Raw genomic sequence first — 25,736 nt, 5'->3', positions numbered from 1 at the left:
AGAGTCCATTGTCCATTTGGATTTATTGTTTAGGTTGTTTTTTTGTTTTTGTTTGTTTAATTATTTTAACTGCCTTACAAGAGCATATTTATCTTTTTATTCATTTATAAGTACAGATTAATTTGTATTGTACTTTTTATATATTAACTTAAGAAAGAAAGAGGGAGAAATTAAGCTTTGAGGGCAGAGATGACATAATGAAGTGAAGCCATATCAGGGATCCATAAAAAAAAAGCATGTCCCCCCATCCCCAAACTAAACATGTTACCTATTATCCATAATAGGCAAGGCAAGGCATCTTTATTTATATAGCACATTTCATACCAAGGCAACTAAATGTGCTTTACATAAAGACAAAACTTTTTTCTTTTTTTTTTAAAGAACAGCATAAAACAGCATAAAAACAAAAAACACAGAGTTAAAAGCAGGAGCAAAGATTAATAAAAAAGTAAAATAAAAGAAAATAGATAAAGTTTAAAGTTATTAAAAAGAGCTCAGCTATAAGCACATGAAAAGGGAAATGTTTTTTAACCTGGATATAAAAGTGCTTACAGTTGGGGTTGATCTCAGTTCTGCTGGTAGTTTGTTGTGAGCAGCCTAACAAATGCTGCTTCACCATGTCTAGTTTGAACTCTGTGCTCCACTATCTGACCTGAGTCAGTAGATCTCAGAGCTCTACTCTAATGACATTTCTATATAGTATATTATGTTAATTATAAGACAGATAACGCTTTGATTATTATTATTACTATTATCATCAACATTATTATCTTTATTGTTGTTGTTATTATTATTATTAGGAGACGGCTGTTTGCACCTCCGACCGCCGGGGGCCGCTGTTCAGAAACCACAGCACCGGTTTTGGCTCAGCTGCGGCCGTTCATTTCGTCCTTCCGGTGCCCCCGTCGCCCCCCACTCCCTCCCGGTGCTAGCGCCGTCGGGCTTGGCTGTGGGAGCGTAATGGCGGTGCACCGGGGACCCTCTACGAAATGGCTCTTCACCCGGGAGCAGCTGGACAACACCCCGTCGCGACGCTGCGGCATCGAGGCCGACAGGGAGCTCTCCTACCGGCAACAGGCCGCCAACCTCATCCAAGACATCGGCCAGAGACTCAACGTGTATCCTTGTTAGTTGGAAGAAGCAGCGCCTTGTTAGCATCGTTAGCATCGGCTCATAGACTGATCCGGGGATGATAAGGCTCGTTATAATCAATCATTACGCGTTTTAAAATGCCCCGAAAACGCGTCGTTCTCACCCCCAGATGTGTTATTTCTTAAAACTGTTGGATCTATCCTTTTCTTTTGCTTAAATCAACGATTATAAGCCTCAATTTGAAGTGCCGAGGCCTGCTTAGCTTAGCTTAGCTTAGCTATTGTTTTGTCTCTTTAGGCTGCAGGTCCTATTGTTAGCGCGGTGTCTTGAGAGATAACACTCACAAAACACCACCGGCGTTATTTATAAACCTATAAACCAGTGTCACTGATCGACTCCCACGCCGTCCGACAGGCTTAACTAGTGATTTGATCCCACGCTTGGTTTTAACTTACAGGACACACGCTTGCTTGCTAGCACGATGCTCATCATGCACCAAGGGTTTTTTTTTTGGTCTTAAAAAAATGGCTTGTCACTGTATATTTAAGATGTATCATCATCATCATCCACGTGTTTTGCCTTGACTCTGCTGCACCCAGGTCTCAACTGATCATCAACACTGCTATAGTATATATGCACAGGTTTTATATGATTCACTCTTTCTCCAAATTCCATAGAAATGTAAGTACCACAGCATTGTTGCTTGATACTATAATTACTAAGGTGGGGGTGGGTTAGAAAAAAAAACTAACCAAGCTTTTTCTCTTTATAGATTATTTCCCAAACCACGTTGTTCCTGGCAGCTAAAGTCGAAGAGCAGCCCAGGAAGCTGGAGCATGTCATTAAAATAGCCCATGCCTGCATTAACCCACAAGAGCCTGCCCTAGACACTAAAGGCAATGTAAGTACAGTAAAGACACAGCTTTCAATTAAATTACTGCTGCCATTTCTACTGATTATCTCTTACAACAAAAACTAACAAGAAAAAAAAAACAGTGTGTGGATGTTAAACCACAAGCAGTGCGTCAAGGCTAAAAGCTGCAGGTCCTAAGCTCTTAAGTAGCCTGTGCAATTTTGTACACTGGCTGGCAGCGCTTTTCTTTTCGTAGCTGCTGATAAGAAGCTGAATTGTGTGTTTTCTAGTTGTAGGGAAGCAGTTTTTTAAATTCTTTATTGATTTTTTTTTTTTTATCTTCCCCAGGCATTCCAGCAGCAGGCACAAGAGCTTGTAGCACTGGAAACAATAGTGCTGCAAACACTGGGTGAGTGCTCTTAAAAAGTTTCAGAGCTGCATTGACATTGTATATTGCTCTTTTTCCTGTGTATTGAACTGCGGTACTTGTTCTCACAGTCGTTACTGCAGCAGAAATTGAGACAAGCACCATTTTGTGTGTTCAACGACTGATCAGACGCTTGAAGTTTTTTATTTTTTATATATATTTTTTCACATCTCTATGTACCAGTGGCTGATGATGACCAATGTCATTCACGTTCTTGATTGCAGGTTTTGAAATAACAGTTGATCATCCACACACAGATGTTGTGAGGTGTTCCCAGCTAGTGCGAGGTATAACATTTTTTCTCTACATTTAATTTCTTCTATCAGTTTTTTTACAGAAGCCTTTTCAAAAATCCAATTAGAAATGTGGAAATATGAATGTTAAATGAAGTGACGTCCTAGCTCTAAAACAACCTTTCCTTTTCTTTTGCAGCAAGCAAGGATTTGGCACAGACTTCCTATTTCATGGCTACCAACAGGTTATTACCCTGTTCCCATTATTGCACTGTAATGGCACACTATAGCTTCCTGTCCTGCAGGGTCCCCCTTCCTGTGTCCAACGCCCTGTTTGCGCCCGGGTCCTGGGAACCCCCAGAGTCGGGGAAGTACCGGCCCGGCTGCTGTGTGCGGTGTATTGTACAAGGGCTCTGTGTTGGCACAGAGGGGTTGAATGCACAATGTGGAGTGTAGTGGTGCTGTTTACCTCTCAAGGTTGTTTGGTACGGAGTGCATATGTCTAAAAAAAAAAAACTCAAACGGTAGCCTGAATATAGATTGCCACTAAAGATTCTTAAACTTTTAGAGTGTTTTGGTAAGTATAGTTTGCAATTCTCTTTAAATTTTTCATTTTTTTTTTTTTTGGTTTTTTCCACCCCCCCAAAAATAGCTAACAGTGAAACACCAAACTATACTGCAAACTGGATGTGCTGTCTGTGGGTTTTGGTTTTTGATTCAGGGGAAGATGCTGTGGTAGTGCAAGTGCACGTCTGTGTTCGCTTTATTGAGCCTCATGCAAAAACCTGCTCAAATTCTCAATCTAAACATCTCAGTTTCTGTGAGGTTTGTTCACCCAAGTGTCCCAAGACGGATCGTTGGGTGTTATTGAGTGTAGAGAGTTGATCATTAGCTTAAATAACGCCACAGCGCAGACTCACAAATGTCCCCAGAGAGTAAAAAGATTAGATATTAGCTGTTAATGGAGAATGCTAAAGTAGTTTTTTCTCATGCATGAGGCTCAATTTCTTTTTAAAGAGGAACTAGTTGTGGTAGATTTGCTACACAATGATTTTGATTTACTTCACTCACTTCAGAGACTGATGATGGCGGTCTTCACAACTTAAATGCGCAGTGGATGAAGATCTGCCTCTAGTTAGATTTAAATCTATTAAATCAAACATAATAATCATCAATGTGGTAAAATAACTTCAGTCAGTTTATTTTAGATTGTGTCGCCATGTTGCTTTTATTCACGTTTTAGTTGGAGTGCTTGAGTCGGTTTGCAGTGTAGTTTGGGATTCAAGGTGCAGGGGAAACTAACCTTGATAAACCTAAACCCTAATAATCAACTGTCTTGGCCAGCGGCATCAGTGTTTCTCAGGCTCAACGCTCTCATGTTTGATGTTGTGACAGTTAAAATTCAGTAAATATATTATATTAATGCTTGAGTGGAGAGTTTTTTGTAAAAATGTTGTTACTTTTAATGAAGAGACTGAGAAACACTGTTTTAATGTTTGATAATTTCCCCACTTTATATTAAATCAAAACCCAATGAAGCCCAGTAGAGGTTCAGATTATCTACATCCCTACATTATCATATGAAACTGTCTCATTCAGGCATTTAGGGACATGTCCTAACAAACGTAGGTTTTCTTACATGTTCCTGTTCTGTAAGGTAAGGCTGTGTGTATGTGACGTGGACATATTTGCGTTGGGTTGTCAGCCTTGGCTTAAACTTCTAAAACTATTCATTTGATGGTGTGTTTAGTGCCTTGTTAAGCTGATTTAAAATGTGTAATGTGTTTGTGTCTTAGTGTAAAACCTCTTCAGCTGACGTCTGCATGTCTCTCCTGTGTTTCCTGTCTCCCGCAGTTTGCACCTCACCACCTTCTGCCTGCAGTATCGGCCCACGGTCGTCGCGTGCGTCTGCATCCACCTGGCCTGCAAGTGGTCCAACTGGGAGATCCCCGTGTCCACAGATGGCAAACACTGGTGGGAGTACGTGGACCGCACCGTAACATTACAGCTGCTGGACGGTGAGCGCCTCTTATCCTCCCTGAAAGATAACTGTCATTCATGAACTGCTGCGGTTTTTTTTGTCACAAATAATAAAATGTTGTTTAATAGTCACATAAAAGCCTTGTGCTCTCTGAAGCAGCAGCGTTTTTCTATTGTTCCAACAGCTCAATTCGAACCGGATCTGCAAATTAAATATCATCATTTATCGTTTTTAATTTTGTCTTGCTGCTAATGAAGTGAAGAGCTGCTCCCTTCACTGGCGCTCAGTCTGGACTGAGTGCTTCAGATCAGTATTGGGGATGAGTTACATCAGAGTTAATAGAAGAGCGGGCTTGTCCTTTACGAAAGCTTCTGGCTTAGACGATCAGTGAGAAAATTAATTAGGAACTGTTTTGATCATCAATCCGTTGTTTCGGAGATTTCACTATTAAAAATGCCACACACGCACTTGTTTCATCATCTTAAAAGACAGATATTACAAAAAGACATTGAAGGCATCACATCGGGATTAAGGAAATTGTGACTGTGAAATTGCTTTTTTAAACACCTTTTGTGTTTTCTTTTTTGTGTGTGCGTGAACTGGTTTGTCGGGATAGATCCTGGAGAATAAAACAATCAGATGTGACAAGATCTTGAAAGTAGCAGGACAAAGCCACGCCAGTTGGTTTTAGCTTTCTCCGTCAATGAGTCACTGACGTGGTTTTCCGTCCGCACTGTTTTCAGAGCTCACACACGAGTTTCTTCAGATCCTGGAGAAGACGCCCAGCCGGCTGAAGAGGATACGAAACTGGAGGGTACGTCATGAATGTTAGACGACAATAGGGATGTCACGATTATACATTTTTTTTGGTACGATTATTGCCAGATAAATAATAATAATTATGATTATTATGCATTTCACAACACTATGAATGTGTAAAATCAAATAAAAAATATATAATTACATTACTCATTGCAAAATATTTCAAGTATCTATTACTATATGACCAATTCTTAATCCCCAGGGGAAATGTTTGAAATATTCAGGTCATGAATTGTTATCTATACCAAATGTTTGCGTTTATTTTAATCGTTTTTTGTTTTGTTTTGCTTTAAAAATGACACGCTAACATTTAAATTCCTACCAATTCAGTGTTATATTAGTTAAATTTACCTTTATTTTTGCGCACATCTGCCAATAAGGTTCCAAAATCAAATGTTTGTGAAAGTAACGGTATTTGGGAATCTTTACGATTAAATAATTGTGGCGTTTAATACCACGACGACGAGGGCAGTGCAGGACTTATAGTGTGTCTGTGTCACTATGTGATGTTGAATCGTTGCTCCTCTGCTGTTTCTCAGGCCATTCAAGCAGCCAAGAAGCCAAAGACCGAGGGCTCGGCGGTGGACAGTGCCTTCCAGGGGACGTCCCTGGACAGTCTCTCTGGCGTCGCCGGCTCCTTCTTCCCCTCCACGTCGTCGGACTCGGACATGCCCTCCCTGACCAGCATCGCCGGGCCCTACCCCCCCTTCCAGCCGCTCAGCGACCCGTCGAAGAGCTGCGGCTACGACCAGTTCTCCCAGCCCCCGCACTCGGACTTCACTCTGGTCAAACACGAACACAAATCCGCGGGCGGGTCTGGCGGGTCTAGCGGTAAACAACAAAACCAGCAGCTCGGTGCGAACGCCGCCGCGGCTTTATCGCGCTCGCAGAAGGTGTTGAGTTTGGAAAAGTACCGGGAGAAACACGCGGCGGCGGAGCTGGCCCTGCAGAACGGCGTCAAGGAGGAGCTCAACACAGACATGTACACGCCGCCGCCGCCGGCCCTCTCCTCCTCGCACCACCACAAGAAACGCTCTCAGCCGCAGCAGGCCGGCCAATCAGGGGACGGCCGGCGGGAGAAGTCCAGCTCCAAAAAGCCCCGCCAGCCCTCGTCCTTCGCCGAGAACGGCTCGGCCACGAGCGAGGAGCTCAAGATGAGAATCAAAGTCTCGTCGGAGCGCCACGGCGGCTCGGAGCAGGGCGGGACTCTGCCGGGGAAAGACAAGCACAAAGAGCACGGCGGCCACCGCCACTCGAAACATGGACACTCGCACTCGTATTCCCTCGGCGGGAACAACCGAGGGACGCTAGACAACAACGCCTCGCTGTCTCTGCGAGCTCCCGGCAACGACGGGAGCTCCTCCGGCGGCTCGTCCCGCAAGAGGCCCCACTCCGACGCCGGCAACCACAACCACCACCACCACTCGACCAAGAGCAGCAGGAGCTCCAAAGGAGGCCTGAGCTCGGCCCACTACGCTTCGGAGGGCGGCCAGCGGATGATGGAGCACCACGGCCACGACGGAACCAACGGCATGCTGACCACCAACGGCCAACACACTGACTACAAAGACACTTTTGACATGCTGGACTCTTTACTAAGGGGCCAAGGAATGAACCTGTAACCCTCGGAGAGCCCCCAGTGTTGTCTAGAATAAGGTATTACCATGTTTAATAGAATTTAAAAAATTTTATTTGTCTTAAGTTATCTTGAATTCTGCATCACCCTCAGTCGTGTCTACACACTGATCATTGACGATCCTCGTTGAGCTGTCAAATGTAAAATTATATGCATAGAGCTGTGTACTACTAGCTTGCAACAAAAAAAAAAACAACCATGGAGAAGTTTTAAGAACGCGGCTGGAAAAACTGAGTTTTAAATGTTTTAAGGCGAGATGACATGATTTTAACGTGCATGTTTTCAGTCACAAAAGGGAAGACAGCTAGTGTTCGCAGCCATTGTGACAGTTTACAGACAGTTACTTTTTTTTTTTTCATTTTTTTTTTTTTTTGTACGTTAAGATGTTATGTTCCACTAAAAATCTCAGGTCTTGAACTTTTTTGATATGAGAACGAACCTTCCTCTGTTTGGGTTTATTACCTGTATCTGTGGAGATGTTATCACCTCGTCCGTTTGCTGACGAAGACGGCAGATCTCTGGTTATCTGTCTTAGGAACACGTGGTCTGCCTATTTTTTCAAGAGAGTGCATCGATAGTTTTAAAAAGAAAAAAAACGACAAAAAAATACGAATACAAATGTGAGGCCGACTCCATTTGCTGTCTATTTGCTGTCTATTGGGACGTCCAAAGCCGCACCTGAACTTAATGTGCAGACTCATTATAGAGCTACAAATGAAGTTTACGTTACATCTGCTGTGAAAGTGCATTCAAGATATATCGGCTAAAAATTGCAAAAAGGCCTTGTGATTGTACCTCGTCAATCGCTATTCAGTATGATAAATGTTAACTATCAGAAAATACAGATCTCTAAAATACAATTGTGTATATAGGACTGTAGTTCAGATTTAAAAACTGTTGGTTTATTGCATCAGTCCAGACCTTCCTCCATTCAGTGTATCATGAGATCTAAAGCAGACTGTATTGATGAACATATCCTCGATTTGTGTATTGGGAGCCCAAATAAAGGTGTAAAAGTGTTTGGTTTTTTTGGTTTTTACACCACATTTTCTCTTCCTCTGTGTGTGGTGTGAATCCTGAAGCGTATTTACCTTTACAATGTTCAGTTAAAAGCTACTATAGCCGGTTTCAGCTGATAATAAGTGAAGTATTTTGAGCTTCTCAAGTGCGACTATCTTTATCTTTCAACCACTTCCGACTCACTGGCAAAATATTTAAAAGGTAGTAAGTGGAAGTTGAGTTATGTATCATTTACAGTTGGTACAATAAGCTAAATATGGACCTTTTTGTTCACACGGAGTTGTCTCTTCACCATTTTTCAATCTCGGTCTGACAGCCATGCAAAGTCTTCACCTCTAAACTCGTTATAAAATCGATGATATGAAGCACTTGGGATTCTTTCGCTGCTGAGTGTAAAAACACTCTGCACACAGCACTCAGCAGAAAAAACAAATATAAAAAACGAAAGCCCTTAATTTTGGCCTGGAAAACACACGCAGCATGAAAAAATTGAAGAGAACTGCCAAATCATGCTGATGGTTTAATCCCAGCCTCATAATATTGGATTTATTCTCCATTGAATTTTAAGCCCTCGCTGCATTTGAAGATAAAACAGTCATTTGTCAAACGCCGCCAAGGAAAATTCTCATCAAAACGCGGCTCATAATGGTCATTTCCTGCTGTCTAGTTACAGAAAGCTGATTGATTAATTGATTGTTAAAGGTCAATAACCCTAAAAATGCTGATTACATTAACTGACCACATCATTGGCAATAAGTAGAGGAGTGCTGAAGTGATTAGTAAGTAGTTGGGTTGCTGTGCCACTGTATTAGAAATGTTAATGTGAATGATTAGAGATGCATGTTGAGCTGCTGCCTGAGCACCATATTCAGATGAGTGGTTTTTTTTTTTTTTTTTTGCATTTTGCATTTTGCATCTTAGCAGGATTTTTGTGTCTTCATAATTATCGGAGCTGTGGGTGAAAAATGTGTTCATCCTCTTTTCATCGCTGAGTTACCTTGAGGGCATTTTTTCTTTTTTTCCCCCCTCTCTTTTGTTCTTCGGAAAAGAAACAAGCAGAAGACACTTTTGTGTTTGACAGTGAAACCTGCTATTTGGTCCCTTCAACAGAACCTCAAGGGGCTTTCAAGGTTTATCTTTGTTTCTGCACTCTCACACAATACAGCGCTGATGGTTCATTTGCGGGTGGAACATAAATCCAGTTCCTGATAATTAACTAGCACCCTCAGAGCAGACGCAGCGCTTTCACCAAGTATTACCTTCTAATTTTAGCGTGGAAAGACAATGGGGAAATTCAGCAGGAGGATGTCAGTGAAAACTCAACCATCTGGACATTTCTCGCGTACTGGTGGGAGGGTGATGATTTATTTTCAGCATCCTCTCAAGCTGAATAAGAGACGCCTACTGCTCGAAAATCCGCAGAGAGGAGGAGATATGAGAGCGGCTTTTGTGAGCAGCAAATCCCAGAATTAAGAAGCCATCTGAAAGGAAAACTAGCGGCCAAGCTCTAATTACAACTCAAAGAACAGGAGCGCACAGAGCCGAGTGCAGGCAGAGGTCCCACACACAAATACCATTATTATCATCACTATGCAGGGGTGCAAACTTGTCACCTTTCGGCGAAATTCGCCGTTTTGGATCCCAAATTGGTCATTTGTGTGATTCGTGTAAATCCGCAATAAAAAAAATTTGAGAGGGGGGGGGGGGGGGGGTCCGGCGAGGCGAAGCGAGGCGAAGCAATGCACCTGTCTCTTTAAGGCGCATGCACCTTATCTGGATGACAACAAGTGGTGGCAGCGCTGCTCTTCTGTCCAGCAATACACACCTGAAGCTTCTCTTTTAATACAGACTAACTAACTAACGCGACTTTTTGAGCATGGCGAGTGAAAGAGTCGGAGCTAGAAGATGCGCCAGCAGCGTTGTATAGGTGCTGTATGGGACCGCGTGTGTGTGATGATCGCGATCGCGGCCAATTAGCGATTAGCGCGTTTAGCATTTATTAGCTCCAGTGTCTCCCTCTTCTCTGGAGGAGGGTCTGGCGAGCGAGACTAGCTCCAGAGCGACCTGTTCAGCAGCAGCAGCAGAGGAGGAGGAGGAGGAGGAGGAGGAGGTTGACTGACTGTGGCAGGACACCTCTGCCTCTGTTTCACTTTATGTTGCTGGTAAATAATGTGGTTGTAAAAGTAGTAGGCTAAAGTTAAATTATTTTGTATGCACTAATTAAAGGGGCAGAGCTTTAAGAGATATTTTAGCTTTTATATTTTATAAGATATATTTTTTGTAAGAACCACAATTAATAAATATAGGTTATATATTTCAGTGAATATCTAATTATTCTTAGCATTTGTTAGATAACTTTCTTTGCCCAATAAATTAAAACATGTTGGAACTATCAATGTCTCCTCTCTTGCAGCCAGAATCTCAGCTACTTTTAACCTCAGACTGTCACAATGATGGATCAGATGTCAGACTGCCTCATTCTTTCAGTTTTAACCTGAATATTCAAAGACATGATTGATTTTCCCAACAATCAGAGTATACGAAACCGAACCGAAAACCATGACCACAAAACCGTGAACCGAACCGTTTGCTTGAACATCTTTTAAATACATATTGCCGCTTAATATGTTTTATGTAACCTATGGCATTTTTAAGCTTCATGCGTGTTATTGGACAGAAAGAGCAGCGCTGCCTCAGAGCATAGCCTACGTACAGAAAACACATTTACATCAATAAATAAATGTTTCACAATGAACCAATCAGTCTGTATTAAATTTTATTTAGTTTGAAGGCAAGGTTTGCAAGGTTGATCTGATGGACATCAAGGGACAGATTCTCCAAGTTTTGCACAGCTTTTACTCATGCTAAACCTGCACAGGCTGAAGACCCTCTTCACATGTTTCAAAACCAAACAGAGACAGATTGTGCAGGTTTAACAGGAGCAAAAGCTGTGCAAACCTGAGTAAATCTGGACCCTAGTCTCATGCTAAAATTGACTGTAAATTCACCTTTAAAGTTGGTTTTTTTTTAAAAATTCCCCGGGGGAGCATGCCCCCGGACACCCTAGGGGGTCGGTATCTTGTCACCTTTTTTACCCCTGATGAGTTTGCACCCCTGCTATGACTGTGTGAGCAGCACATGAACACATGATCCAACTTTACAGGCTGACTCAAAGCCAGGATGCTGCTTTTAAATATTCTGCCAGATCAATACTTGATGCATCATTTGACTTCATTTTGTTTTGGATAAGAGCAATCTCAGCCCTTTTTTTTTAATATACTGAATTCAGGTTTTTAGTGTTCAGCACAAATTCCTCTGCTGCTCTACTGCCTCGTGTCCACTAGATGGCAGTATTACCTTTGGCCTTCAGTGGCAGCAGAGCAGATGGACAGCACAAACATCCAGCATCATTTCCTCTGTTTTTACAGGATTTTTAAAAAAAAAAGAAAAAGAAAAAAAGCAAACAAGATGCAGCATTCAATAACCTTGAAGAAAGGACGCCGCTTTTTATGCCATAAATCCAAGGTGTCTCTCTGCACACTCAGTGATCCTCCATCACAAACACACACACACACACAGACTGTCACAAAGTTTGGATGTGATCCATCTAATTAACAGATTCAGATAACCGTCGGACGGCGGAGGCTCAGACACATTCCAGGAAATGTCATGGCACTTGGTGGAGTTGATCAAAAGGCCTCGGCAGAGCGGCACTCCGTGCACTTATATCCATATGAGTCTTAATGCAAATGATGTCCAGGAAATTGCGCAGGAAAGTGGCATAATTATAAGCCATTGAAAGTCCATTGTCATTCCTGTCTGAGAGGTCTCTCTTGAAAAATCAGGAGCTGATGGAAACCCCTCTAAGTACCTGAGATAGAGCCGGAGGGGGAAAATGACTGGGCCCGGGCTGCCATTATGCCATGGTAGCGCAATTATATCCAATGATTGGCAGGAGCATAAATTAGCCTCTGTCTTCGTAGTGTGGTATACTTTTTTTTTTTTGTTTCCAACCAGTGCTAAGGTATCTGTTTTTCTCATTGTGAAAAAAGAAAAGGAAAAAATCTGCAGCGTTCTTCTCTTCAGCCAGCTGTTCTCAGAGAAAAACAAGACATTATTTCACAGTTTTCCTCTGTAATTATTCCTTTTACTACCCCAGTTTATTTCTCTGCCCGATGCAAATGCATCCTCTAGTGGCCTGAACACCAGAGATTCATGTTCGTGGTGGGAACCGCAGAGCACCAGCTGTCCTTTAAAAAGAGACAGCTAAAAAAAAACACACACATACACACACACACACAGTTGATGTGAAATGTCTTCCTCCCCACTCGTCCCCAATCATCAATATTTCACCAGCTTCGACATTTGAACTAATTATGGTGCACCAATGGCCTATTTGAGCAGGGTCCTGTCAGATGAAAGCTGCCAGGTCCTTCCTGTCAGCGGTGGAGGCTGCGGAACGAAACGACAGCGGTGGAGGCTGAAGCCATTAAAATGAATGGAGAGCACCTCTAACAATCACACACACACACACACACACACACACACACACACACATACATACACACATACATGAGACCTGCTGCTTCTGTTACACACAAACACATTTGCGGCCTCACTCATACCACACTGACACACGCAAGTAAAGAAAAAAGAAACGCATACATACATGTATCACTGCCACACACAGACACATACAGACATGCATAAACATGATGCTACAGTAGCTCACACACTCACAGTGACATGCTCGCCACCTGTGTAGGTTGTTTGGCCTCCTCATCCAGACCTCTCTGGTTTTAATTAGCCTGCTGCTGAAGTGTTTTCCTTTTTATATTCTCTGAAGAGCGACAATAACGGCTAGAGCCGAGATGGAGGCTCTCTGCTGGTTTGTTTCATTAGGGAGAGCATAATGACCCTGCAATCACAACACCAAGAAAATACCTACCCTGATAATTATTTTTCCTCCTAATGGTTCAGTTTATACTCTGCTATGCCTTTTGTCATCAGCGCCTCAACAACTGAAAAGACTGTAGTCATGCAGCCAATAATAAAAATCCTGTGTGTCTTTTTTCTCTCTTTTTTTTTAAATCTAAAAGAAAAAACTGAATAAATGAGTATACATACGTCCATACATGCCTCACTGAGTGGTTTAATGATGGTGAAAATTACATGAATGGCCTTTGCTGTCACAAATCTCAGAGTTTCAGAGACTTGGAGAGAGTCGATGCAAAGTAACGCTGAAGTCGCCGGTGGCTCGATACTTTCCAAAGACACAGAGACACAGTCGGTGTCGTTGTGTGTTGTAATCGCCCCTCTACAATCCGATATGGATAAGTGGTTTTTACTAATGGATGGATGTCAAGTTGTCCCATGTTGTCACTTTCTGATAACCCAGTCACTGCAGAGTCCACTTAACAGTCCACGTAACGCCGCCGGCCTTCACGGGTCACAGTGACCTGGTTTTGTTTGACTGTGTTTCACCGTGTGAGTCAACTTATCAAAACACATTTTACACTTATTTTTGGAATATAAAATGACATTGCCGACCTCATCTGCACGCCACGGGTCGGTTGATTGTGTGTGGCGAGGGTGGACTGGGCTGTGGGGGGTTGGGTTGGTCCAGGTGTGTGTGGAGAAGTTAGAGCGTGGGCTCTTTTAAAATATTAAACGGATACTTCACCCAAGATTGATAATTCACCAACTTTCTACTTACCATCATGCCAAGGAAGGGTTCGGAAACGCTTTAGGATTTCCAGGGGGGGTCCGGCTGGCAACGGGGTTTCATATAATGGCGGTGGATAGAGTTCATTTTTGCATTGTCCAAAACACACACTACGAAACATCCAGATACCTCCATACTGCTCGTCTGTACTGACCCAAGTGTCCTGAAGCCGCGGCATGAAAAAGTTGTTCGGAAAATTTTAATTTGATCTTGATTTGCTGCGAGATGTTCGTTCGTCGTTGTAAACCATTGGATGCATGATGTAAACACGGAAGAACATCTCGCAAGCTACTGCTACAACAAGGCTAAAAACAGAGATCAAATTAAGTTTTTCCTAACAACTTTTTCATGTGGCGGCTTCAGGACACTTGGGTCAGTACAGACGAGCAGTATGGAGGTATTTTCATAGTGTGTGTTTTGGACGATTGAAAAGTGAACTCTATCTGCACAAAAGCCCTGGAACTCCAAAAGTGTTTCCGAACCCTTCCTTGGCATGACGGTGAGTAGAAAATTGGTGAATTATCGATTTTGGGAGAAGTATCTGCAGAGCTGCAAAACTTAAAGCTGCACTCATCAACGTTTCTGCAGCGTTTTAGTATCTTTCAGCTCATTGTTTTGGCTTCACACAGCCTCTAGTTTCCTTTCATGCTCATCTACCTGCATGGTTTCCAACAACAACAATGGATAGACCTCACTGACTGTAAAGTACCTACAGTATAAAACACCAGACAGACTGAACACTGAAATCCCCGACTATTTGTCTTCTTTCAATCAAACCAGGCAACAAATTGACCTTGTCTACCATAGATATGAAGTAAGAAGTAAAGACGAGACAAACTTTTTTTTTATAGACTTCACAAACTCTGCAGAAATATACAAATATAATTGATTTAGTTTGTTCTCAAAGACGCTCGTCAGTAGGCAAAATATATAGTTTTTTATTTGCCCAGGCTAAAAAAGGCAGACAGGACTAGACAGCTTTGTGTAACAAAATGAGCTCTGATGTCTATCTGGAGTCTACTTATGCAAGCAACCTCGCGTGGCACTTAGTTCCACAGCAGGAAAAAACACTGACATGAATTGATAATGATTGGTAAAATGTTCTGATAGTCTAAAGCGAACAGCCTTTGATGTTTCATAAGCTGCACAAGGACTTAAACGAGATTCTCCTAAGTTGCCATTTTCACTGTGACGTTTGTTTAGGATCAGTCTTTTGTGGAGAAGACGACCCGATAAAATAAATCTCAACAAGTCCCAGGACGTCCTATGTGCTCGACGCGACAGAAGCGTTTTTTGGATCGCCAGGTTTTCCGCGGGAGATACAGCTGGGTGTCATCGGTGTAGCAGCGAAACAAAACGCTATGGATTATGCGGCCGAGTGGGAGTGTGAGGAGGAGGATGAGTTGGTTATTGAGAAAGCTGAATTGGAAAGGTAGGAGTTGAGGCTTTCCAAAGCTGGATTTGGGTCGACAGAGCATAGAAATCTGGTTCCTCTGTGTTCGCAGCAGTCGGGTGAAGCAGTGGGGGTGCTGCCAAGGGTTTATTGATATTTTAAGGTGAAGCAGCACAGATGAAAATAGTGACTCTGGTTTTGGGTTTGAGATATGATAATGGTATTTTGCTTCTATAACTACTGCGGTTTCATAAGATATATTACACAATAATGAAAAACACTAAAATCTATATATTTTTATTTCCTGCTGTGCAGAGGCAAGCACAGCAGGAAATAAAAAGCAGCCACTGTCACACAACACTAAAAGGGTTTTTGTATTTGTGTTCATATTTAGCATGTTTGCCTTTGTTCGCCTACGGTTCCCGAAAACGCTGACATTGAGATAATGATGCCAAAAGATTATTTATCATCTGTCCACATGTCCTTAACAGCAGAGGTCTGTGTGTGTGTGTGTATGTGTGTGTGAGGTAGTGATTCGTGTTTGTGTGTCCATTGTGGGTGTAACAAAGCTTAATCCTTTGTGTGTGTCTGAGAGAAATATCCCAAAGAGGCACCTGCTGCAGGATAATTCCTCAGTGTGTCGTCGTTCTCTCTTTGAATCAGCCCCTCATTAACTTAAAACGACTCATTAACTCATTCCAGCACATATGTTACAGTACATGTGACGCTATGAATAGCTTATGAAGCGCTTGCCATGTGCGGATATATTTATATATATGACATCCTCCTGATACAGTGCGCCCAAACCAAAGACGCTGTATCTTTATTCATTTGCTCCGTTTCCCTGAGTGTGTTTGATTGCTGTATTTACCGGTTGTATCATCTTTATTGCTCTTCTTCTCTTTAGCTAAAGCAAAGTTCCCCCACAGACATTATTAAAATTTCATCTGAACTTAGCTAATCTATTAAAGGGCCACAGCCACGACGCTGCACGGCATGTGGAGACATGGAGGAATGCACTGGAAGTTCAATGTGTACAGATAAATGGATCAAATAATTAAACTGCGATGTATTTCTAGTGTAGTGAACAAACTGTCTAAGCTCTCGTTAAGGAAACTAATTAAACAAGAGAATGACATGAATGAGTCTCTCTTTCAAAAATCTGATTTTATTATTTCCGATATATGCCTCTGTGTGTTTTTTCCTTTTATATACTTGGCAAAGGCTGAAGGGAGAAACTGTAGAGAATAGAGGAGTGATCAGTGTGTGACTAACAAGGACAAACCAGAAGAAGAAAAGGCAGCTGAACCTAATATTTCTGTCAATTTACCAACTGTGGGCTTCAAAGACGTGAGGAACGTTCAGCAGAGAGATTTTTTAGAAGATGGGAAGGTCAGGGAATTTTTTTTTTTTAAGTTTCAAAGTGTTTGACGGATAATTGAAACTTCCCTCTGCTCGCACCTTTTCAAAAACATCGGGCTTTGTCTGGGCGTTTACACAACTTTAAAAAAACAAAGACGTGTCGACTTCCTCGGTTCATGCAGACTGTGCTGGACAGGTGGTGACAGGCGTGTTTAGAGTGTCTGTGTTAGAAAATTAGCGTGTTATTGTATCAGTGTGGATGAATATCTGCGTCTGCTGCAGAGTCACTCTCCCCAGAGGGAATCCTGGTTGTGCCATCTTCCACTGTCGACAGATGAGACTCAGATCTCATTTAACTCGAGGCCATTCAGCACAAGTGAAAAGCATCTCCTCATCTCCTCCAACATACCTGAGATGCACTCACGATGCACTTCTCTACCTCTACCTTGCACTTGTTAAACCGATGTATGCTTAGTGCTTACAGTACATCAAGGTTTCGCCACTTGTAAGCATGGATTAAGATGTCGAATGGTGAATTTAAACCATCCGTCCTTTAAGACATCATGTCACACAAAGCGATTCACTGGAAGAAAACTCCTGCCGTGAACAAGACCGCAAGTACAGAAAAGTTACGGCTCGACTTTGTGATTGAAGTCGTCCTTGTCTTTAAAGATTCGGAGGCAGAGACCCTTTTTCTCGTTCTTCACACACAGGCAGATGTTAGATCACACCAACGTGATTCAAATCCCCACCGACTATCATACGTCTGATGTCAAAGTGGATCACAACACCCATGTTACCACCCAGCTGCTACCACACAGCCAACACCAGTGGCTGCTGCTGCTTAATTGCTGGTACCAGCGCTGCCTGTTCTGTAACGCGCCCAACACAGATCAAGGACATCATGTGTTCAAAACTAACTAACTAAAAGTTAAATTATCCAACGGTGTGGACTTATATAAACGCTGGCACCGTGCTGACTTGGTTTTTACACTCTCAGGATTAGCGCCGAAGCTTTTGCCACGTGAAAAGCCCTCGCTTCTGCAGGTATATCTGAACACCTCGCTCCTTTCATCATTGCTGGCAAACCGGCCCGCTCTCATATAATTAAATAAGATTTATATCATCACATAGAATAATTCTGTGTGGGCCGGTGGTGAACGTTGCTATAGCCAACTTTCCCCCCTTCTTTTTTTATTTTTTTGCACCAGCCCACTCACACAGTAATTGAGAAACTGGCATAACTGTGTATACAAAAAAAAGAGAAAGAAGAAGAAAAAGAAAATGTAGTGTGGGTGTGAAGATGTCCACGGTTGAAGTGGCCAAATTCAACCCACTCGAAAAGCCAATTGTGAAAGTGCTCATCAATAAATTTCAATAGACATTTGTGACACAGGTATAATTGGTTTTGCATCAGCATGGAGCATGATTAATATGTATGATGAAAGATTGATGACAGATTGGTTGCATTTCACGTGGCTGCACATTTTTTTTTTCATTCATGTGTATTTTTAGCGCCGGGTTGTGTAGCAACAGCTAATGAGATCATTTACAAACTAATTTGAGAATGACCATCATTTTCTAATATTGTTAAGTCATAGAAAATCAAAAAGGAAAGAGCCAAATTAAACACTGCTCCTGGTTACAGTAAATGCACCAACTGTGTATTAACAGGTCCAACTCTTTGCTGCCGTATGAGGGAGGGACACAGCTTTTTTAAAAAGCTTTGGCCAACTGTTTACACTGAAATGCCAGCCTAACTATGAAAAATGTACAATATTGTGTTTGCAAAAGCAAAAGGTGTTTCCTTCCTTCCTGATTTAATTGGGCTAATTTATAAACTATAAAATACACAGAAATCTTCTGCCAACGCTGAGCGACTCTCCAACTTACACCCCAAGAAAGTGTTCCTCACACTTTACAAGTGTAAACCCTGGCCTCTGCAAACTTATCCCAAAAGTTTTGGGAGTCAACTCTGTGTTTTTGTTGTTAGTTTTATAATTATGACTACAAGGTGATAATCATCTAGTGGCAGAAATCCCAGATCTGGATCACCACCAAAGGCAAATCAATTGTTGCAGAGTCCAAAGCCAATCTGTCCACCGATACCCACTGAAAGAGGTTCATCCAGTTTTAAGAAAACCCTAATGGAGAGATAAGAGCTCATGTTGCTGCTCAACTCTGCTGAAATATAATATTAAAGTGGCGAACCTGTAGCTGTGTTTGTAGACGAAGCAGGATGATTCGCAACATGTGTGAGAAGGTGAGCTGTTTTTCAGCTGCTTGGACGGGATGAGGTTCCCTTCTGGCATCTATAAAGCATTACACACACTCCAATATGAAATTCAAAGAGCCTGAGAACACAACCAAAAAGTAAGTTATCAGGAGTGTGGAGTTTGTTTTTTTTAAAAAGAGTTTGACGTGCCAAGAATCCACAAAGTGTTTGACTAGGAGCTAAAAAAGGACTGCTTTAGTAGATGTAATCCACAAGCATGTCTTGCCAACTGGAGAGAAGTGATGGCACAGAGGACAGGCTGCTGATATTTTTTCACAATGACTTGAAAGCGCCTTGATTTATTCCTCACAGCCGTGCGCAGACACACCGCCACCACATGATCTCAGTGACTGTGTAAGAAGCGCGGGTAAATACCGTCGAAGAGTCGAACCTGAAGGCAACTTCAAGTCACAATGTACGCGTGCGATTTAAGACGTTGCAGCAGCCCCTCGCATTGATCTGTAACAAGATATCAGGCGCTGTTCGGTTGCTCACGCTGTGTGTTCAAGGCATTATGGGGATGTTGTAGGGACGGAGAGGAGGTCTGATGGAAGACAGTCGCAATCGCCCTCTCCTCATTAGATGCAGGGCTGACTGTGCTCATTAGGCCGGCGGCAGCGCAGTGGGGATCTATTCTCCTGAGGTGACCAAAGGTGCTTACACAGACCTTCCAAGTCTCAGTAATGATGCCCCAGACCTGTCACTCTTGTCACAAGACTGACATGACCTTTTTCTGGCTCATGCGCTGAAGGGGATAAAAAAAAAAGTATCCTAATTTCAGTGAATGAGGCAAGAGAACCCCTGTTTTGCCCCCAAATGAGAAAAAAATGCCCATTTTTCCATCAGCATGCTCTGTGAAACTTTCCGTTGTGTTATTCACTTTTTACAAAAATCGACAAAGACCCTTTCCTGTGAATTTGCTGGCAATTAAAGTGATTGCAATTCAGGTTTTAATCCGAGGCAAGAAAGAAAGCCAGACCTTGCCATTAAGACCTATGAAATAGAGGCATGCTGAGCAGCGACAAAGTGGCTGAATAGATGTCTGGAAGCAATCTATGAAAGATGGCTGATCAATGGCCGCAAAATAAAACAGGAGATGAAAAGACGACTTTTAAGGCTCATGAAAAGGAAACTTGTTGGAGGGGGTTTTGTTCTGCTTTCCATTTTTAACCCCAATCATCTGAACATGGCATAAATGAAAGGGGAGAGCGATAACAGAGTAGCCCACTGTGGCTTTCTTCCCTCTGATGTCAAGTGCCGCCAGGACTCACTTACGTAACTGTAACCCTTTAACCGATCAAAGATATATCGTGTTAATGCCATAAACATGAGGCTTAAATATTTCATGCATGTGACCTTTTCCATTATATATACATATATATCATTTGCTTCTACACTGATTAACACACTGACACAAGAGAATAAATTCTTAATGATAATAAAATGCAGATGAGGTCACATCAGTCCTGAATTGCATTAGGTACAGATGCCATGTAAAACAATGTGGTCAGATCCAGTCCTCACAGGCGCCTTTCTAAACAAAACCTGATTGTAATGGGCCACATGAGGCGCCAATTTAGCCCCACACCAGCTCCAACATACAAATGAGAGCGAGCTACAGTGAAGACATACATTAATCCTAGCCAGATTGGGGACTGTATGAATTATGCTAAGAACCTTATCTGTTATTTCCCCTGATCTCCTGCTGGGTGAATTGATTGCGTTTTTGGTCTTAATCCGCAGCATGCCATGCATCTTGGGAGACAACCAGGGAGCCATCTTGAATAAATAGAATTTGGACTTGACAAAAGCCATCTCCAGCTGAGCAATGAGAAAGCATCCTTTTAGCACTGCACATCCCCTACTATGCCGGATGACATTAGAAAATAGCCCGCCACGGTTTACATGGGATTGTTGTATCGATTGCTCTGTTACTGGCTTCAGCTGCATTTTTTTTCTTCTTTCCTTTCCTCCTGGAGTATCATTTTGGAAAAAACGCCTTCTGCTGCAGCGGGCCTCAAGAAACTCCGTGCAACCAGAGAGGGTGCTTTAATGAGATTAATTAGATCGCTTATGAGTGATGGTCCTCCACCAATTACCTGGGCCATAATACCATTTTCCTCCACCCAGGGCGTCGCGCTCCGCCGAGCGGTGCCAGCACGAGGCTGCAGCAGGAGATGATTAATCATCTCATCACCATCCCAAGAGATAATGTGACAATAAAGACAAAAGCCTCTCGTCGGCTGCGGCTGTTTAAAGCCAAGACTTCCTTCCTAGGTGTTGACTCGAGAGTTCAATTAGACGATACAGGTCCGGCCTTTTATAGTACAAGCTTTCTGGTTGTTGAAACACAACACCGCAGAGGTCTGACTAAAGGTCCGCTCCTTTTCTGTAATGAGGTTCTCTAGTTCACATTCCTCCAGACGACAGAACATCAGAGCTGCCATCCCCTTTTTTTTTTTTATTCCACTGCTGGAAGAGCGCAGCAGGGGAGGTTTCGGGCCTCCCTCGCGTCTATTTCCTCTTCCTTGCTGAAGGGCAGCGAGGGTCACAGGCACAGAGGGTTCACAGTGGAGAGTATGGCAGCCAGGAATCAAACCACAGCAGGATTCAGCCACGGATTGGAGAGCCAACGGCTGCACGCGGCGCTCTGTGCAGGCTTTTATTGGCCCTTCTCCATCACACCTGTCACACAAGATTGGGTTTGTAGAAGCGCTTCCTTCAGCTTGAAAAGGCCAAAGTAGATTATGAGGGCAGGCGAGGTTGAAATGGAATAACCAGTGGAATGGCGCCAAATATAACGCCTTGCTGTCTGAATGCAAATCATGATTGAATTATGAATGATTTGTATAGTTTACTGTCAGTTCCTGCCTGGTCGGAGCAGCACACATTTTCATGTCATAGACCCCTAAAAGGACACACTGTTAGCAGCACAACCTACAGGGGAATGGTGCTGAGAGTGAAACCTACAATTACATTTTTATACATAATATAACGTCTTTAATTGAGTAAATTCCTATATGGAATTGAGTCATAACGATGTTAATCTATTTCTCAATTTTCTTTGGACCCCCCATGAGCCCTGCCGAGGCCCCTGGAGGTTCAGTGGCCTACATTGTGACACACTGGGGGTGTAAGTCTGATGTTAACATGAGGTGTTGCATTGATATCCAAATGTTTCTTGATACTTAAGTGCACAAATAGGATTTTTTGATTTATTATATTATATTATTTTACTATTTTCAGCTCTATATACATTAATATTAAAGCACCATTATATTGCTCTTGTATTAACTGTCTTTAACTTTGATATTCACCACTGCACTTCCTTTGACTTCTGTTTGCTTTGGATTTTCTTCAGGTGGCGCTATTTTTCTTCTCTCCCTCCTCTGTCTTTCTCATGTCACTATACTCTGTGCCTTTTCGAGCTATAAGTCATTATTTCCGCTACATGTTTGCCCCCGCTAATTTTGGCCATGTGACGTTCACTGTATGCCGTGTTGCTATGGAACATGTTGAAATATGTCTGCAGCAGTGGCGCGGAGGCAAAGATGTTGATTGCACTTGATGGAGAAGAAAAAAAGAAAGAAGAAAAGTGAGTTGGGTTTTGCTGTGATGCTGACTTGAAAAAAAAAAACAGGAGGGGTGTGTTAGACAGAGAGCAAACAGGCAGACCTCTGCAGCCGTCTGTCGGTGCTCCAGTCTATCTTTATTACTGTCATCACCTGCAGAGGTAATGTTTTTCCTCTGGGCTGATAGGTTGTCCAATGCAAACAGTGTCACGCGGATGCATAACCGCTCTTTACCCAGCAGACCCTCTGGGAAGAACATGAGACGTCTTCATCTGGGCGCTGCCTCATTATGGCTCCATCTGACAAACACACACACACTTCCTCCCTCTTCCAATATACACTTCTCCTCTGCCAAACACACACGCTTTATTTGTGTAACGTGCAGAAACACACTTGGCTACACTTTCTCTCCGCCTTCCTTCTTCAATCACTTTCTTCTGCACACACACACGTGCAAACACACACACCTTTTGGGTGTAATAAAACAGCAGATCAGAGTCATTGGCTGCTGACAGGGACTGACACTGAAACCTGCTGTTGTTGGAAGGCTGCCTGGGAGATGTTCATTACTCACAAAGCTTGTCGGTTTGGACAGGAGAGGAACAACGGTCTTATTAAGTGGAGACCTGGAGCAGCCGTAGGGGAAATACACATACACCCACGCTCGCACCCACATGGGCTCTGAGAAAGTTTGAGGCTGTGGCTTCCACCGAGCGCTTCCATTGGCCGGGAGAAGTTGGGCCTGCCAGAAAAATTTGAAACTTTCCAGCGATGGCAGGAATGTGCTGAGTTGGGGAGTTTGACAAACAGACAAATCGTGACATGACAACATCTGCGACATTGTCGACGGAGCCTCGGCCTCCGAGGGGGGAAGTGAAATTCTGCTGCGGAGGAATGTGACGGCCTCATTTTCACAGGAGCCTGCTGGTATTGATTGGAGTTTCTGATGTCTGTCTGGCTCATTGTATAACTCTCACAAGAACAGATTCAATATTCCCGACATCGCTGAACCTGAAGCCTTGTTTCCATAGTAACTCTGCTCTCCGTCTCTCTAAACATAGCCCTCCTGACTGACTTTAGCTCTGTTCAGATCATCAAGCACAGCTGAAGAGGAGGTAGATGCGTGGACGTGGACAATGATGTTCCTGACTTGAGGCAATGAAACGATTTGCGAGCTTGTCAGAACAACCAACGTCTTGGTGTATTTACAGTCCGAACCGTGGTTAAAGCACCGGCAGAACAGAAGGAGACACATGCAACATGATGAAAATAGGTTTTTATTTCACTCAGGAGAATGCATCTATCATCCAGGGGTGGAAGATTCGCAAGGTGCTACTTGTTGTCATTGAGGACACTTGGTTGTGCTTTCTGGCGTAGAGTTTTAATCGCAAAGCCCCCCCTGGTTCATCTCTCACCTGCTACTTTCCACCAAGTTTGCAAAATCTTAAAATAGCAGCATCTTTCTAAACAACCTGCTCCATTTCAGCCTCGAGCAAAAAAGGGGGCCGTCATAAATCAAAACTACCGCACTCGTGACGGTTCGGGGACGAGAGAGGAGCTGGCTGAATTTGCATTTGATGTAGTCGTCAGTGTTTTCTTTCCTTTTTTTTTTTCTTATTTCAGGTAAATCTCCACTGTTACAGCATCTCCCTGCAGCGGGGTCCAGCAGGGCGCCCAGTGATATCATCGGAAAGTGAGGAAGAAGAAGCAGAGGCGACTCCAAAAGAAAAGCTGGCCTTTCATCCTAATCTGTCACAGTGAATGGCATTTGCGGTATACCGTAATGTGAAGCTTGTCTTTGAAAAAATCATGATGCATCTTGGTCCAAACTGTCAGAAATCATGTCACCAATTTGATTCAGGAGATTTTACACCTATACAACCCTTACTAAACCTGTGTGTCGTCTCATTTCCTGATGAAGAACCTACTGATGTCTGACGCAACCTTGGAGGCAGCGGCACTCTTCCTCATCCGGCTCCGTTCTTTGGCTTGCTGAGCCGTCCTCTGTGGAGAAAAATGGAACATGATGTAAGAGGTTAAATCTGCAGTCGGCGCAGAAGGAAAAAAAAAAGTGAGATCAATATATCGAGCATCTTTAGATTAAAGTGTCTGAGCGGTGGCATAAACAGCGAAGAGGATCCCCTTATCAGAACGCCCAGTTCTCCACATCAGTTTATATACGTCAATGGAGGAAGCATCTCCGTCCAAACTGACACCCACTCTGACAAAAATGCTCTCCGGCGTGACAATAAAGCACATTTATGGTTACAATAAAAGCTGTATTTTATTTTGAAACCTCTGCGGCTCAAATCAGTTCTGTTTTTAAGAAGTGAATTGCCAGTGATTATGAAAAATTGGCCTAAGATGCCCACAGAGGAAAATGTTCCCAAGACAGATATATAGTATTTTGCCACAAACGCTATATATCAATATGTCATACAACCACATCATGTGATGTTATTACAGAGAATATCTATATAGCTTTGTGAGCGATGGTATGACTTTTGATCTATGTGTTTGACCATGTATCACATTACTGCCATCGCACATGATCCTCAACATGAGTGATGAGTTTTTCTTTTCATACGTGGATAAAGGAGAGGTCCATCCACAGTGTGCACCTTAAATGTTAGATAAATTGCTTTTGCCCCTTAAGCCCTTGGGGGTTGTTATGGGTGCAGCGGTGCGGGTTGTTCACGTACGGCTTTGTGGCAGACGGTGCAGAGCGTCTGCAGGTTGTCCAGAGAGCACTGTCCTCCTCCGCTGTAGACCGGCCGGATGTGGTCCACCTGCCAGAAATCCCCTTCGACCGGAGCGCGGATCATTTCATTCAGCTAGAAAACACACAGAGTGGAGCAGTGAGCGTCTCGGTACACTGACTACCCTTGGATGGTTCCATAAAGCGCTCCAAATTGCCCAAAACAAGCTGTGATTGCACGGCCTTCCCAAACCATCCATCTATGCTGGAGTTAATTTTTGTTGAACTGATGTTATTTCTTCAGTAGAGCTCAGTGTTTCTGAGCTCTATAGTGACCCAAATTGTTATTTTACAGCACACCAATGCACACACACACACACACACACACACACACACACACACACACACACACACACACACACACAAAATCATTCATATCAAACAAATCTCTGCACCGCAGGGGCACTTCTGCAGTGTGCTCCACAATAACAAAAAGATAAAAATAAATGAGACAGCAAAGCACATAAGTGTCAGAAATCTACAGCAGTAAATAATGAAAACAAAACGCAGGATGCCTCTGATAAAGGTTTAAATGCTGAGATTAATGTAAGCCCATGTGACTGTGAGGATAAGACCAGTTGATGAAA

At 42.9% G+C, this 25,736-nt stretch overlaps 2 protein-coding genes across 2 annotated transcripts in view; one reads left to right on the top strand and one right to left on the bottom strand.

Annotated features, from left to right (window-relative positions):
- The first annotated feature begins 914 nt into the window (after positions 1-914).
- Positions 915-8,063, top strand: ccnt2b (cyclin T2b). The gene is made up of 9 exons (XM_085796889.1): positions 915-1,118; positions 1,692-1,773; positions 1,865-1,993; positions 2,294-2,354; positions 2,597-2,659; positions 2,805-2,850; positions 4,460-4,623; positions 5,330-5,400; positions 5,948-8,063. The coding sequence occupies exons 1-9, from the start codon at positions 961-963 to the stop codon at positions 7,028-7,030; spliced, it is 1,857 nt and encodes a 618-aa protein (XP_085653015.1). The 5' UTR covers positions 915-960; the 3' UTR covers positions 7,031-8,063.
- Positions 8,064-23,650: 15,587 nt separating this feature from the next.
- zranb3 (zinc finger, RAN-binding domain containing 3) overlaps positions 23,651-25,736 on the bottom strand; it is a 73,252-nt gene continuing 71,166 nt past the window's right edge. The window contains exons 21-22 of the mRNA XM_085796879.1: positions 25,094-25,225; positions 23,651-24,395 (exon numbers count right to left, since the gene is read on the bottom strand). Of these exons, the coding sequence (XP_085653005.1) occupies positions 24,297-24,395; positions 25,094-25,225 (231 nt within the window). The 3' untranslated portion in view covers positions 23,651-24,296. The remainder of the gene's footprint in view (positions 24,396-25,093; positions 25,226-25,736) is intronic.

This window comes from Trachurus japonicus, chromosome 2 (assembly GCF_045865225.1).
Source record: "Trachurus japonicus isolate A0001 chromosome 2, Traja_1.0".
Lineage (NCBI taxonomy): Eukaryota > Metazoa > Chordata > Actinopteri > Carangiformes > Carangidae > Trachurus > Trachurus japonicus.
The sequence above is the reverse complement of the archived record's forward strand: the minus strand, read 5'-3'. Positions and strand labels throughout refer to the sequence as shown.